The 15,648-nt window shown below is 47.1% G+C and overlaps 2 protein-coding genes across 5 annotated transcripts; both read left to right on the forward strand.

Moving 5' to 3' along the window:
- Positions 1 to 3,546: 3,546 nt before the first annotated feature.
- On the forward strand, positions 3,547 to 8,637 carry hao2 (hydroxyacid oxidase 2 (long chain)). 3 transcript variants are annotated; one of them, XM_011613566.2, is made up of 9 exons: positions 3,551 to 4,293; positions 5,225 to 5,283; positions 6,011 to 6,163; positions 6,756 to 6,907; positions 7,009 to 7,292; positions 7,475 to 7,696; positions 7,775 to 7,933; positions 8,111 to 8,180; positions 8,251 to 8,637. In XM_011613566.2, the coding sequence occupies exons 2-9, from the start codon at positions 5,267 to 5,269 to the stop codon at positions 8,304 to 8,306; spliced, it is 1,113 nt and encodes a 370-aa protein (XP_011611868.2). In that variant the 5' UTR covers positions 3,551 to 4,293; positions 5,225 to 5,266; the 3' UTR covers positions 8,307 to 8,637. The 3 variants fall into 3 exon arrangements, with proteins under 3 accessions (XP_029705074.1, XP_011611868.2, XP_029705069.1); XM_029849209.1 differs by having other exon boundaries at positions 3,554 to 4,293; positions 7,478 to 7,696; XM_029849214.1 differs by lacking the exon at positions 6,011 to 6,163 and having other exon boundaries at positions 3,547 to 4,293.
- Positions 8,638 to 9,233: 596 nt separating this feature from the next.
- On the forward strand, positions 9,234 to 15,417 carry LOC101070112 (kelch-like protein 13). 2 transcript variants are annotated; one of them, XM_011613552.2, is made up of 11 exons: positions 9,234 to 9,407; positions 9,951 to 10,004; positions 10,248 to 10,390; positions 10,479 to 10,621; positions 10,889 to 11,021; positions 11,343 to 11,539; positions 11,702 to 11,777; positions 11,854 to 12,411; positions 12,524 to 12,703; positions 12,783 to 12,896; positions 14,525 to 15,417. In XM_011613552.2, exons 2-11 carry the CDS (start codon positions 10,000 to 10,002, stop codon positions 15,019 to 15,021), a joined length of 2,046 nt encoding a protein of 681 aa, XP_011611854.2. In that variant the 5' UTR covers positions 9,234 to 9,407; positions 9,951 to 9,999; the 3' UTR covers positions 15,022 to 15,417. The 2 variants fall into 2 exon arrangements, with proteins under 2 accessions (XP_011611854.2, XP_011611860.1); XM_011613558.2 differs by lacking the exons at positions 9,234 to 9,407; positions 9,951 to 10,004 and having other exon boundaries at positions 10,251 to 10,390; positions 10,483 to 10,621.
- Positions 15,418 to 15,648: the final 231 nt, after the last annotated feature.

Raw genomic sequence — 15,648 nt, forward strand, 5'->3', positions numbered from 1 at the left:
CCAGAGACGCAGGAAACTTATATTGAATGATAAACCATCGCGGTTGTGCTTCTCTACCTGCAAATGTTCGTTCATCTCCAGGAAACACGAGGCATTAACAGTGAGATTAGTAGCATTTCTGTGCACCCAAGCCTGTTTTATGCATAATTAGTTCAGCCATTGGGGGTTTGAAGTGCGTTTTTAATCAGCAGCTATTGGCACCGAAATGAAGCTAGTACCCAGTTTTGGCTTTGGGACAATTCCTCAATTCACTGTTTTGATTTTCATTGCACAAAAGACTTTTATTGTTTATAAAAATGCGGATCCATCCAGCAAAACACTGAATCAAAAACAGACGGTGGAGGAATAAAATCGGCTTCCTGCTGTTTGCGTTGGAATTCTTTGTGAGAACAACATCTGTGTGGAAAGACAATGAAAATCGTGTCTAGTAGATGGAGGAAATCTGAGATATTAAACTCAGATTATATTTTCAGCACCTTGTTTGAGATTGTCTCTCGAGCTATATCAGGCGTCTTTTTCAGGATGTAGCGATACCAGGGCCGACCACCAGGGGGCATCTGTGCCTCCATACTCAAAGTTTTTCTCCATTTTTGATGCTAATCCACACCAACAATGTAGCAGGGGGGGCATAATGGGACACTTCTCACTCCCAATTCTTCCAAAACTGCCTGAAGATTCAAACGTTGGAGGAGGGACGGGACACTTGAGAGCACTGACAACTTTTGTTGAAGTCCGAGCTGTCCGATGCATAAAATGTCCAGATTATTCCGAGCGTAACCCTCCTGTCGGCTTTCCATTGGGTCCAAACCCAAGGTCCTACAGGTTTAGACACCGGATGAGTGACGGCTCCCTGAGGAGCGCTCCAGATTACAAAAGCAAAATAAAGTTGAGGTTTGTGTCCCCGGTGAATTTGGCGCTGCGCAGGAATAATCTGAGGCTCTGGCAGCTGCACGTCTGAACAACCAGGAGAAAAAAGATGATTCCTCAATGAGACCCGACACTGCTGGAGGAAGAGAGCCAACAATTTAAATATTGGCAGCGCGCAGAGTCTTGCAACATCCCTCGGCCATGTGCACGCGTCCTCCTGCAGCCCCTCCGGGAGGGGAACAAAAAGAGTTTGGGCTGATTTAAATTGGTCGTCTTATTACACGCCGACATTTGCATAATTTTTACAGAGAGGGATGATTAGAGAAATTGTCACAGTGGATTCACGTTTCTGCAGCAACTGATTGGACCTGAAGGCGGCGGAGGAAGAGGAGCGAGGCGGGGAGCATTGTTATCCAGTCAGAGGTCACACAAGATGTGCTTCAGTGATCACAGAGTCTTTGTATATAATGAAGGTTTATGTGGTTTCTGCTCTGTGTGCGCACGTGCGTGTGTGTGTTCCTGTAGATGCTACATGTTGAGTAACAAAATATGTCTTCTACCAGCAAAGTGAGGACATTTTGTTCTGCTCGAAGGCCTGTTTGAGTGTCGAGACATGGTTTTAAGGTTGGGTCCAGGTCAGGGTCCGGGTCCGGGTCAGGATCTGGGTCAGGGTCCGGGTCAGGGTCTGGGTAGGAGCTGAGTAATGCCTCATGTCTACAGCAAACAGGTCAAATTTAAACATTTGAAACAGTTAAACATGGAATCTGTGAGATGTGCTGACACGTATTGGTAAGAATATAAGTGGTACCGAGTAAATGTCCCCATTTATAGGGACACAACAGCAGCTCCACGAGACCAAACTAGCTACTTTTCATACTTGTGTTCTAGTAACGTCCCTAACAGACTTCCTGGCTTTAGCATAAGGGCATAAGAAAAGCCACAGTTAAAACAGTAGAAATAACCAGTGGAAAAAGGACAGTAAAGACGGTAGCACAAAAAGAACATCTCTCTCTCTCACACACACACACACACACACACTCACACACACACACACATACACACACACACACACACACATACAATGGTGTGGATGAACTATAAAACTTGTGTAATAAAGCTCCAGCGTTTCATTTTATGCTACCTTTTACACGCGTGTGTTTGTTATATTAAATCGATACCGATCGATATTTTAACCGAAAAAAAATAACAAAAAAAATATTTTTTTATATCAACTTATGTGAAAAATCATTCAGCGTCATCATAGTGTGGAATATTTAAATATGAGATCTAGTAATTAATACAAATAAACATGAAAATGAGTTGAAAAATCTTGGGATTTTTTAGGAAAATTTTCCTCTTTAAAGTCACAAAAGTCTCGTTTTGACAACTTCGGTTTCCTCTTTAAAACCCCAGACAACAAAAGTAAAACCGGTTTACGCGCCTCGGGAGCTCAAAGTTCCCGTCTTGCTGCAGCCACCGACGGTCCTCACGGTCAGGTTTGCTGGGAGGAATAAATCACGCAAAATTCCCGGCTCCGTCACGCACCTTCCATCAGGACCGGGCCAAAAATGATAGTTCCACACAACACCGCCGCTCCGCGTTACATGTGCGCGTATGGATCGAATCATGGAAGTATGACATGTCGTGACTGCACCCTGAGTTATGCTCTGATTTTCCCGGGACATCAAAAAGCGTGGACGCGCATCGCTCAGCCGTGACATGACATTTACAGCCACTGATGTGTTTCTGCTGCTGCGCCCGCTGGCGGCGCAACAATCGGCTCCGCGCCACATGAAAGCGCGTCTTCCCTGCCAGCTTCTTTGTCTCCAAACTGATTTTTAGTGTTAATATTTTATCCCAACATGGCAAAAAAAAAAAAAAAAAAAAAAACTATACGGGGAACTTTTAATATCTGTCTCACGTGCACGCAGACGCCATAAGATCCTGCGTAAAAATGCGCAACAAACGCGCAGAAGTGGAAACAGAATCAAAAATCAATGTTTTAAAAAGAAAAAACCTAGCGCGCACGCAATTTTGCGCACGCGGTTTTATTTTTACGGGGATTTTCGTAAATTTACAAACTTTGGAGCAGCTTTTTATGCCCCTGCATGAAGAAAATCCCAAGAAAATCTACTTTGATGTAAAAAAAAATAAAAAAATAAGTGAATAAAATAAAATCACAAGATGTTTTAATGGAGACAATAATAAAAATACACGAAGACGGTGAAATGATCGTTTATTTCGAATGAATTCCAAGTTTCACATGAGCTGTTACTTTAAATTTAGCCATGTCCAAAATTTGCAAAAACTTTCTCTCAAGAACAATTTCACTACAGAAAAAAAATTCTTCTAAAATAGGAAGATTACAGTGAGGGGGGGGGTGACCCCTGACCCCTGACCCCTGCAGACTGCCCTTCCAGTGACGTCACCAGCGCAAGATGGCGGTGAGGATGTTTGGGGATTTGGGGGCTTTTGCACGACGACAACACGATTTGTTTGGACACGTCGAGCTACTTAAACTTGACTTAACGTCTCCTAACTTGACACCACTTCATCCCGTTAAGACCCAGAACACGAAACGCCCCGGTGAACTTTTGTTTTTGTGACCCGTGTAACTCCAGGACGGAAGGCCGTCCGTCAAGGGTGGCTGGGGGCGGGGCGAGGCTCGCCAGGTCACCACAACACCTTGACAATAAGACCCACATGTGCCGCGGCGCGCTGGGATGCCGCCTCGGGGCCGAAACTCGCCCTGCATGTGGAAGAGGTTTTCCACTCAGCTGAACGGGGCTAACTCGGCTACATTGGCCACATAATTTGCGCTTCCCCTCGGCGCAGGTAGCGCCTGCACCTCACACCCCCTCTGGCTCCACCTTTGTAGCCACTCGAAATAAAACGCCTGGGTTCAGAGGCGCACGACGCCGGGTTTGCGTTACACCAACAAAGAGCACCTTCGCCTCAAAAACTCGCAATTAAATAGGAGATAAAATCTAATTTAGCGTCGGCGCGAGCCGTGCTGCTGTTTAAAAACGCCTGGACAAACTCTTCGGGCGTTCTGGTTCCATAAGCAGTGGACTCTTACCACAATCTTCTGGAGACTTGTGACAAAATATTAATTTGACCAAAAATAATCAAAAAAAAAAATCAGTTCCAAAGGTGCTGGAGAGGGGAGCAGGAAGCAGGAGGTGCTTTTGCCCCACAAACAGCTGACCCGGACGCGCTTTTGGCGTGTCGCAACGCACAGAAAGACCGGGGCCCAGAGTGCTGACGAGAGGCTTTATAGTGTTCAGCCAACCGGACTGCAGCTCCCCATGGGGGGGTGGGGGGTCGGAACGTCGACGTGGGGCCTGAGCTGCCCCTTGACATGACCCTGTCGAACGTGAGCGGAACCGACGCGATCTGTGGGCCGCCAGCAAGCTTCAGGCTAAGGTAAGACGCCCGCTTCTTCTTCTTCACCGCGTTAATCGGGATTATTTAGAACCGGATCGTGTTTGTTTTCTCCCCGTCGACCGTAAAAAGACCCGTGTCTCGGAGTAACTGGCGTGTTCAGCGCTAAATCACAGGTGTTCTAGAATCACCTGTACAATGTGCGTCGTTCCGAGGGCGCACGTGACCCATCCGGCTCGCGCCCAGCATCAACCGTCACACAAAAACAACAAACCGTCGCGCTGCTGCGATAAAGCGACACTTTTCTATTCAATTCCATTCTATTTCTATTCCCAAACACATCTGACCGATTTTATGTCGAGCAGGTGCGTGTCGTGTATGTTCAACACGCACGGCTCTGACCTCTGAGGTCATTTTTAGCGTTTCTATAGCAACAGGCCACCGTCCCCACACCATAGTCCTCCACGCCATGTTTTGTTTTACAGATGTTGAATCGCCGTAGAAAGCAGATGTTTCAGTCTCGTGCTGCCCTCAAGCGTTTGAAACTTTATTGACACGTTTGTTCCAGGACATTACTACAGTTAGAATGTGGAATATATAGAATATATAAGTACTTTAACAGCCTCCCTGTGCTTGGGTTTGTTATTGTTGGTGTAAAAGTAGTAGTTATAAAAGGAGCACTATTGTAACAACCTAGTACTAGTAGTACTGGCAGAATAAGAAAAAGTAATACAAGTGGTATCCAAGGTAGTTTTCTCTGTCAACTGGACTTTAATAGCCTTCTATTAACTAGGCTAATAGTAGAATGCTATTATAGCCTTCTGCTAGCTGTGTTAGTAGTATTGAGGCATTAAAGTGCTGTTTTATATTGCACTATCATTACAAGTATACATGTATACTTGTGTTAGTATTAACATTGTGTCCATCATTGTGCTAGCAGCAGTACTACTGCAGTGATGTTGTGTGTTCACAGGTTATGAATCCGTCAGCAGAGGAGACGTCGCGCTGAGACAGAATGAGCATTTGTAGTCGGTGAGTACCGATCTGACGACACCAACGGGTCTGATGCTGCAGTGCTTTTATCTTCCGTCACCCCGGAGTCACTGGGAGCGTTTATTGATGCCCGCTGAGGTCCTCGCTTTAGCCGCAGCCGCCATCAGCACATTTCCAGCTTGTGTAAACACAATAAAAGCAGAGGTTACCGTCGGGTCACATTCGCTGTCGCTGGTTTTCATAGCGGCTGCATGAAGGCTTGATTCTGATGGGCACAAAGGCAGCGCGGCAGCACAGAACCGCACGTTTTATGACCAAGCGGAAAACTCGAACCCTCGCTCCGACGTGAGGCTCAAGCGTGTGAGTCCCTGGCAGCCTTTATTCCTCCTTTGAGCGGCCTTTGTCAGTCCTGGGGGCTGCGTCACCTGAGGTCAGAGGTGTGTGGAAGTGGACTTTAGCCAGAAATTGTGTTTGGCGCCTGCGGCTGAGGGTCTCCGGTGACACCAGCTGGGTTAAAAAACAAAACGAGCAAGAGAATAACAGCGTGCGGCGAGCCGTGGTTAAGCCTGGAAAGAAATAACTGCTCAGGTCCCGCTGAGTCAGCACAGCTTCGGTAAATGGGTCTTTCTGGGTGTTGCAGTTCTACGTTTTCAGTGGATAATTTTCCGGTCGGCCCCTGCGGGCGGTGGGGCGGCTCGATCCGGAGGAGGTTTCCGTGCTGATGTTTCTGTCCTGTGTTGTCTCCCGGTTGCTGGCGCGCGCCCAGGGAGGGAGGTCACTGTACAGAGATGGCTATGGTATGCCTGACAGACTTTGAGGAATATGCCAAGGAGCATCTATCGAAGGCCACCTGGGATTATTACGCAGCCGGAGCGGATGAGTGCTGCACCAGGGATGACAATCTACTAGCTTACAAAAGGTACGGCCGACCAAAACAGCTTCGTCGCCTGCACCTCTGAAACATGCAGGAGTGTTTTTAGCAGCTCTGCTGTTGCTGCTCACCGGCCACGGTTCACACACCAGATTCTTCCACCAGAGGTCGCCCTAATGAGCCCATAATAACCCTAACCCATGATGCACTGCGGCCAAAAGCACCCGCGTTATTTCCCCTGCTGATGTGCTCCTCTGGGTCAGAGGCTGAACCGCTCGTTCATAAGGGTTGGAGGAAACATCAGACAAAGAAAACTTGTTTTGTCATTAAAAAGGGACAGTTTCAGCCCATTATTCGTGCAGTGTCAGTTATCACCACTAGATGTCGCTAAAGACCGTATTGCTCTTCCTAAAACGTGTGTATTTCATACGCTTTTAAATTCATAAATGAAATCGTTATTAATGTATCCACAGAATAAACAACCACATTAGCATTCAATTCCTTTATTTAATTCACTGATGGTGATTTATTTTTAACTTTAACTAATTTATCCGATTTAAACGATCAGTACAAAGAACATTCTGATTGTTGATAGCCTGAACGTTCCCGGACGTGTTGCTCATCTGTGCTTCTATCTCAGGATCCGTCTGAGGCCTCGTATTCTGCGGGACGTGTCGGTCAGCGACACTCGGACCACGATCCAGGGGACCGAAATCAGCTTTCCCGTGGGCATCGCGCCCACAGCGTTTCACTGCCTGGCCTGGCACGAAGGAGAGATGGCCACAGCCCGGGGTGAGAACCCACACAGGACAGAAGTGACATCCATGCTTATACAGCCCCCCCCCCCCCCCAGCAGATAGATGAAAAAACGTTCTTTCCTGACAACTTCACAGCCACGGAAGCGCTCAACACCTGCTACATCACCAGCACCTACTCCACCTGCTCCGTGGAGGAGATCGTAGCCGCCGCCCCGAACGGTTACCGCTGGTTCCAGCTGTATTTGTACCGGGACCGCAAGCTGTCGGAGCAGATCGTGCACCGCGTGGAGGCGCTCGGCTACAAGGCGCTGGTGCTGACGGTGGACGTGCCGTACACCGGCAAGCGCCGCAACGACATCCGCAACCAGTTCAAGCTGCCGCCACACCTGAAGGTGAAGAACTTTGACGGCGTGTTCCAGGTGAGATTATTATCAGCGCGGCCTTTTACACCTGGAATTCTTAAAAGAAAAATTTTACATCCTTCATTAACATGTTTAAATAGAATTTTTAAATAGAATATCTTGCATTTTGGGATTTTTAAAAAATTGGGACGAAAGCCGAAAAAACCCGGCACTCACGCATGTTTTCCCAATTCTCTAAGCAGGAGGCGGCAGTTACGGAGGAGTACGGGATCCCTGCCAACACCTTGGACCCCTCCATCAGTTGGAAGGATGTGTACTGGCTGCAGTCCATCACCCGGCTGCCTATCATCATCAAGGGGATCCTGACCAAAGAGGACGCCGAGCTGGCCGTGGAACACGGCGTCCAGGGCATCATCGTGTCCAACCATGGAGGGAGACAGCTGGATGGGGGCCCGGCCTCGGTACCTACTGAAAGTATAGTGAATTATGCATGAGCTGGACATTCTCAGCTGTGCACGCTGCCCTTCTTCACGTTACAGATTGATGCGCTGTCAGAGATCGTGGACACGGTGCAAGGCCGTATCGAGGTCTATCTGGACGGGGGAATCAGGACAGGAAGTGATGTATTAAAATCCCTGGCCCTGGGAGCCAAGTGTGTTTTCATTGGCCGTCCAGCTGTGTGGGGCCTCGCATACAAGGTAGAACATCCATCACGGGTTCGTCAGTGGTGGGACCCTGAAAATGTACAAGGTTATCGCTCTGTCTCCATGTTTCCCATCCTGGTACCAGCCCACATTCCTGGTCACCACTTCTGTTAGAGGCTTTACTCCTGCTGAAACTGCTGAATATATGAATTATGGGTTCTGATCTTTCAGGGTGAGGAAGGCGTGAGGGAAGTCCTGCAAATCCTAAACGATGAGTTTCGTCTGTCCATGGCCTTGTCAGGTGAGCTGGTTGGTTACGGATCCGCAGTCGTGTTCAAGTCTCTAACAAAGTTTCTGCCCCCCCACCCCAGGCTGCAGGAACGTGGCAGAAATCAACAGGAACCTCATACAATTTCCTAAATTCTAACGGACCAGCAGAGGGCAGCAGGGAGCCGAAACGTGGCACATACCAGCAAGACTCAGTCAGGGGCAGGAAAGCATGCAGCTGCATCATCTGGACCATTCATGTACAATATGGATTCATGCAAGAGTGTGAGTGGGACAGTGTCATGGCAAAGGTGGACCTTTAAGGTGGAGGTGCTTTTGCTATTGGAATGGAGAGACAGAGGCACTTTTCACGAAACCAACGCACTTTTTGCTTTTTCTGTGACAAACGCAACAGTTAATAGTGATCAGTACACACTCCTGTTTGAGATGCTGCCTGTGCTTGTGGTTAAATTAAAAAAAACAGCTGACAACGAGAGAAGGTTACATGTTTCTGTTGTTTGTTGTCGCGAAAAACAAAAATTGAATAATTTTAGTCATGACAGCAATGATGCAGGTCATTTAGATGTAATTTCTTAGCTGAGAGAATATTCCCCCCTAAAATGAGCAAATTTGGGTAATTTTGAATCAAAATACCATCTGTACTCTGTAGTTAAATGAGTCAAAGTAGATATCATGTTTATATGAGTGGCAGGTGTGTCATCAGCATAGAACATGATGATTAACATGGTGTTTGGAAATTAGGTCGCTCAAAAATAATCAATCTATATATAAAAATAAAAGAGCAGGAGGAACACATCCCCGAGGAACGGGTTCCCAATTCACAGAAAAATATTTATATCTTTGAAAAGGAAAGTGAAAAAGAAAAAAGACCTTCATTACTAAAAGACATCATTTTGGAGCCTTTTGTCTGTCTTATTGGTTTCAAAATGTCTGATTCGGTTTTACAAATACTTAAGAAATGTGAATACTTTTCGCTGGCATTGTAGAAAGTATAAGAACTGTGGTGGGAGAAGGTGCAGAAATGCACAGATACCGTGAAAGGGAAGTAGCACAGGAAGTGACTGAGGTCTCGGTTCTGGCAGAGAAAGGAGCAATGCCTACACAGATGCGTTTGCTCGACAACCATTCGGCACTGCACGGCAGACAGGCGCTGCTCAGTTTTCTAACCAGGTGGACCAGAACACAGCAACAGGCTGGAGGGAGGCCTCGGTTCCAGTCTGCTGAGGAAGCTCTCTTCCAGGTAGGTCGAACGCAGCCGCTGTAGACAAAAGAACCAGACTGCAACAATAGAAAGACCCAGAATACTGACATGAAAAGATGCTTTACACAGAACAAACGTAAGCGAGTAAACGGCGCTTAACTCGTATCCAGATGTTTGTCAGGCAGCCAGTAGGAAAAGTAAATCAGCTTTAATTAAACCAACGGGGGTTGAAAATTGAGTCATTTCCCACTCAACATCAGCCCTGTTGGTACCAGAAACACCTGAGAGTCATCTTCAACAAACAAAAAATACCTTTTTTAATAGATATAATTCATGAAATACTTAAAGAGTCAAGCTATAGTTCACGTTTCAACGTTTCCATATTTCATGGAATTCAAATTACTGGATTTAAAGCTAAACACTTTTTTCTCAACAAAATATCAAATTACATAAAGACCAAAGTGTGAAAGAAGAAATCCAGATACAGAGAACATGATTCTTTCCATCTGTCTGAAATTAAAAGGATACATCAAACTGAGGAAATCTGTTTTAGTCCATTTAATATTCTTATTTTGACTGTAGGAAGTCTCATCGGCGTAACAGCAGCCCACAACCCCCAGAGGCTAATGAAATGGTGTAAGTTGTTTTAAAAGCTTATTTTTTTGATAAAATAGTCTTTTTAGATATAAACTATGTTTAGAATATGTAATTTCATGACAGCTGAACCTTCTTAAATTATGGTAGTTGCTTTAACTTTCAGTACAAAATGAAAGTTTACCTCTTCTATACATGTCCCAATAAAGGTGTGCAACAGGGTTTGGTTCTTGGGTCCTTTCTTTTTGGTTCTTGCTACCACTGCCCTGCTCTCTCCCTCTGCAGGGGGAATGGAAATGACAACAGCCCAGGGAGGCTGAGCCGCAGGCTGGCTCGCCTGAGCACCCGGCACCAGTCCAGGGATCCACCGAGACCTCCGGCTGAGCCAGAAAGACTCCCTGCTCTACCTGACAGACCTGTCCAGCAAGGTGTGTGTGTGTGTGTTACTTTCAATCCAACAATAAAATACTGCCACAGATTTTTAACTCATTCAGATTTTAATGTTCATTTGTCCAGACAGACCCTTGACTCCGGCTCTCCTTGTACCTCCCAATAATTTGCCACCAAAGCGCAAAGAGAATGCAACAAAGCCCAGACTGCCCCCTCGGCCGCTGTGTAAAGTCTTCAGCAGCGATGAACACGGATCAGCTGTCCTGCAGGTAAATTTGTCAAATACTGAATATGGAGGTACCCTTTTGGATGCCTTGGATACCCTTATTTTGACAGTCAGTGATGTGTGTCAGATGTTTGTGTGTCAGATGTTTGTGTCAGAGGTTGCCAGCCTAATGTGTCAGATTTTTCCAGCCTAATGTGTCAGAGGTTTCCAGCCTAATGTGTCAGAGGTTGCCAGCCTAATGTGTCAGATTTTTCCAGCCTAATGTGTCAGATGTTTCCAGACTAATGAGGGTTTCCCCTCCCCCTTGCAGGGCTTTCAGATGTTCCGGGCGGATGAGACCCTCTGTGACGTGGTCTTGGTTCCCGGCGACAGCGACGAAACTTTCCGTGTCCACAGAGTCATCATGGCGTCGTCCAGCGACTATTTCAAGGCCATGTTCACAGGTGGAGGGGAACGACAGTAACTACCCTAAACACTGGGCAGAGGCAGAGTTTTTAACCTGTTCTTGGGCAATAAATATAAATTATATGTTATTTAAGACAATAATATAGAGGGTACCCTTTCAGAAAATAGTATACTTACAGGGTGTCCTTGTTCATCACTACAGATATTTGCATTTGACTTTGTCCTTAGAATGAATTCTGTGCTGCCTCATTTGTATCTTGCTGACTGGGAACATAGTGCTTATCGCAAATCTTCTGAAGCGGTGCAGGATCATCCGTTCATCTTTTCATCCCTCTCTCCTTGTTCTCCTTCCCCCCCAGGAGGCATGAAGGAGCGGGAGATGAGCGAGATCAAACTGCATGGGGTCACAAAGTTGGGCTTAAAGAACATTATAGATTTCATCTACACGTCCAAAGTCAGCCTGGACATGGGTAATCTCCAGGACACCCTGGAGGCTGCAAACTTCTTGCAGGTCATGCCGGTCCTAAGGTTCTGTAATCGGCTTCTAATCAGCGAGGTGAGGCTGAGGTCCTGCTCATTAATCTGTCAGTCTCCTCTGTATTCAACACTCGTCTCTAACGTCTTTGCTCTCAGCATCAATTATCCGCTACAGAACAAGGCCTCTACGACCTACAAGTGCAGTATGTTGACATTCAGCCGGTTTTCACCACTTTTTTAGATCACTGTTGACAACTGTGTGGAGGTGGAACGCATCACTGCGGACCTGCATCTGGAGGACGTTCAGCTCAACATAGGTGACCATCAGGAGCCTAAATAAAAGCAGTAGCTTCCGATGTTGTAGCGTGGAATGACATCTTTGTCGTTACACAGTGGAGTTTGTGGTCAATAACCTGGCCATGTTGGTGGACTGTGGCCGATACCTGCAGCTCTCTGCAGCCACCATGGCCAGCGCTCTGGCCAGCGACTCCCTGAAGGGTTTCTCCGAGATGGAACTCTACCACATCGCCCGAGAGTGGCTGGACCATGACTATCCCAACCGCCGCTCCTCTGTCTACGCTCTGATACGCCACATCCGCTTCCCACTGATGACTCGCAGCGAGCTGTTTCAGATCTCCCAGGAGGACCAGGAGGAAGGAAGCTCCTTGATGCGTTCTGAGACGGCCTGCGCCAACCTGCTGCTGGAGGCATGCAACTACCAGATGATGCCGTTCATGCAGCCAGGCCTGCAGACGGAGCGGACGCGGATACGCTCGGACGCCACCCACATCGTGGCGCTGGGCGGCGTGATGCGGCAGCAGCTGGTGGTGAGTAAGGAGCTGCGGCTGTACGACGAAAATTTCAGACAGTGGCGGGCGCTGAAGGCCATGGAGGAGCCCCGTTACCAGCACGGCGTGGCACTACTGGGTGGTTTCCTCTTCATTGTGGGAGGTCAGAGCACTGACGTTTCAAACCGTTTTGCTAACTGGTTAAGGTTTGACCCTTCAGCACCAGGTTCAATGACCCATCCCCATCTTCCCCCTTCTTTTCTCCTCTTGCTCAGGCCAGAGCACTTATGACACCAAAGGTAAGACAGCCATAGACAGCGCCTACCGCTACGACTCTCGCTTCGACAAGTGGATCCAAATCGCATCGCTCAACGAGAAAAGGACCTTCTTCCACCTGAGCGCCCTGGCCGGGAAACTGTTTGCAGTGGGTGGGAGGAACACCTCAGGAGAGATCGGTGCGCCCCCAGCCTGTCGTTTACGTGTTAATCAGAGACGTGTGACGTACTTTTTTCTTAAATCTGTTGCTCTGATCAGGCACGGTGGAGTGTTACAACATGAAGAAAAATGAGTGGACGTTTGTGAGCAGCATGCCGGAGCCTCATTATGGACACGCAGGCACAGTTCACGGGGACCTCATGTACATTTCAGGTATGGACAAACTGATGGACGAAGGCAAATTTTTCAGGAGCAAAGGAGACAGTTTCAGTTGTGATTTGTGATGGATGCACGTTTGTGCATCTCAACTGGGTCCATTTCTGTAAATGTAAAGAGGATTGGTTTTATGGTGCTAAAAACTGTCTTCACAGTAAAGATTAACACTTTATTATAAGGACATGAGGTCACATCCTTCTTAACTTACCAACAAATGTTGAGTCACGTAATTTTGGAACACAATCATGTGGTAAGGGTGGTGTCCTGGTTTAAAAAAAAACGAAACTGTCTGGGAAAGAACCAAAGAGGACGTCAGTCCACAGACGTCAGTTAACAGTCCAAAAATAAACAACATCTTATGCAACCATAAATTGTATAAAGTTCCCCTAAGTTTTAATTTTAAGGGAACTAAAAAAGAAACTAGTTTCAATGCATCAAGCAGTTTGAACAAATGTGGTGCATGTCTGGATGCAATACGGTCCCCGCAATGTGATTACAACAATATAAAAACGTGGCTTATGTAAGGGGCAACATGTTATTTAGCAACATTTTTCTCAACCCATCTCATAAAACGTCTTCAGCGCTGCGCTCTGACCTGAAACCTACATTAACAACAACAGCTTCCTTCCTTCCTGCCGTCTTGCTGTCAACAGAAGACCACCAGTAACAGTCGGCCTGTGTTTTTGTGCACTTGTTCACAAAGCAAGCGCAAAATATTTCCATCTACATACAAAACTCTTTGCTTTGTTCCACCGCACGAAGCCGAAAAGGTCAAACGTTCCCTCGGCTGACCCACTTGAAACCACTTCCTTGTCTTCAGCAGACTCTGCTCTGAGCCTGATCTCTGACAGGTTTCTTAACCTTGGACAGGAAATTGTTCTTTCAGTTTTGGGTGCAGAAAATCCCACATGTGGGTCTGAGAAACAGGAAACTAAAAGACCTGTGGTTGAAATGCTTTAGAATACAAAAATGTCAAAACCCTGCAGACCAGCTGCTAGATCTTGAGTTCGATTGTAACTGAAACAGTGCAGTTTGTGTTTGTCTTCCAAACACAACTGGAGGACAGAAAGGACAGGAAACACCATCAGTAGGTTCCTCAGCAGCCGTGCAGAGGTTTAAATAAAGTTTACGTGGTTGTTCAGTAAAGGAGGACAGAAATGAAGACAGACTCTGCTGAGACGGACGTGCACTAGACTGATGAACGACATGGGCAGGTTCTGTTCTGAGCCCAGAACACCCGTTTCTATTTGGGTAATCTATTATAATTCAGAATAATGAACATAGCATTTGTCACATTTGCATCATTATTTGCTGCTGATGATTGTGCGATTATTTGGGGTGAGATGGAATCAGCAAAAAGGCTCGCGTGTCAGCAAATGTATCTGTGTGGGCGCTTTTTCAATTGCAGCGAGCAAAAAATATCACCGAAATTTAGCACCATTAATGAGGAAGTGGTTGTCTGAGAGAGAACGGGTGCTTTTTGGCTCGGTGAGAACAATCTGCTTCACAAAACTGTGCAGGAATGTTTCACCTTGTTCTCCATTAGCCTCAGTCCCCAGAGTGTTTTGTCCTCTCAGGTTCTCCACCGTGAGAAAAATAAAAATTGATTTGACGTGTCCGCACAGGTGGAATCATCCGTGACACCTTCCAGAAGGAGCTCTGGTGTTACGATCCTGTCACTGACATGTGGAGCCAGCGGGCGGACATGCAGGAGCTCCGCGGCCTGCACTGCATGTGCACGGTGGGGGACAAACTCTACGTCATGGGCGGCAATCACTTCCGGGGCAGCAGCGACTACGATGACGTCCTGAGGTGCGAGTACTACAGCCCGGACGTGGACCAGTGGTCGATGTTCGCGCCGATGCCACAAGGCCAGAGCGACGTCGGCATCACTGTGTTTAAGGGGCACATCTATGTGGTGGGAGGCTACTCCTGGAACAGCAGGTGCATGCTGGACTTTGTGCAGCGCTACGATCCGGACCGCGACCTGTGGGACAAGGTGTTTAACGTGCTGGAGCCTCTGGGGGGGATTCGCGCCTGTACGATGACGGTTCACATGCCCGAGGGGGCGGTGGATGAGCCGCAGATACAGGAGTGTCCACTGCAGCCCTCAGAGGGTTGATATTTCATCTCCACACAGGCCGTTTCTGAATCTTTGTTGAGACAAATCAGCGATAGTTGAAGTTAGAATCCATCGGACACGTCTGTCACATGTTGCGTCTGACCCACTTCTTGTCCTGAAGATCAAATGCTAAAGCAGCAGATGTAGCGACACTTGTGTTCTGAAGTCTTCCAGTAAAAGGACAAAAAGTGAAGGTCCTCGTCCCCTGGAAGCACCCTCTGAAGCAAAGGCTTTACGTTTGCAGGTGGGACACAAAGTTACCCTAAGAAATTCTCTCCCCCCTGATAGTTGCTGTGCTTGGAGGGGTGATTATTTAAGCCCCGCCCACTTCTGTATTATTTTTTTTCATTGCCTGTCATTTCTGTGAACACAATAAACCCTTTTGGAAAATATGAATCCATTTAATCTCCACTTAAAGGTCAAACCGTGACCCATCTTCACCAGCTGCTGAGTTAAAACAGTGAAAAAATGGACGTACGAGGGAGCGTAAGAGGGAGCCAAGTTTTCTGTGTCTGACCAGCAATCGCAATCTGAGTTACCTGATTTTGAAAACCGCGTTGCCCCAGTAAAGTAAATCATTTAGGCAGGTCTATCAGCTCCACGCTGAAAAGGTTCTGAGCTCACTGC

This window comes from Takifugu rubripes, chromosome 1, assembly GCF_901000725.2.
Source record: "Takifugu rubripes chromosome 1, fTakRub1.2, whole genome shotgun sequence".
NCBI classification, from domain to species: Eukaryota; Metazoa; Chordata; class Actinopteri; order Tetraodontiformes; family Tetraodontidae; genus Takifugu; species Takifugu rubripes.

Coding starts and splice junctions, on each gene's coding strand:
- hao2 (XM_011613566.2), top strand. Junction 6,164..6,755: donor AATCTACTAGCTTACAAAAG/GTACGGCCGACC, acceptor CTTCTATCTCAG/GATCCGTCTGAGGCCTCGTA. Junction 8,181..8,250: donor TCTGTCCATGGCCTTGTCAG/GTGAGCTGGTTG, acceptor CCCCCACCCCAG/GCTGCAGGAACGTGGCAGAA.
- LOC101070112 (XM_011613552.2), top strand. Junction 10,391..10,478: donor TGACAGACCTGTCCAGCAAG/GTGTGTGTGTGT, acceptor TCATTTGTCCAG/ACAGACCCTTGACTCCGGCT. Junction 12,897..14,524: donor GGACCTCATGTACATTTCAG/GTATGGACAAAC, acceptor GTGTCCGCACAG/GTGGAATCATCCGTGACACC.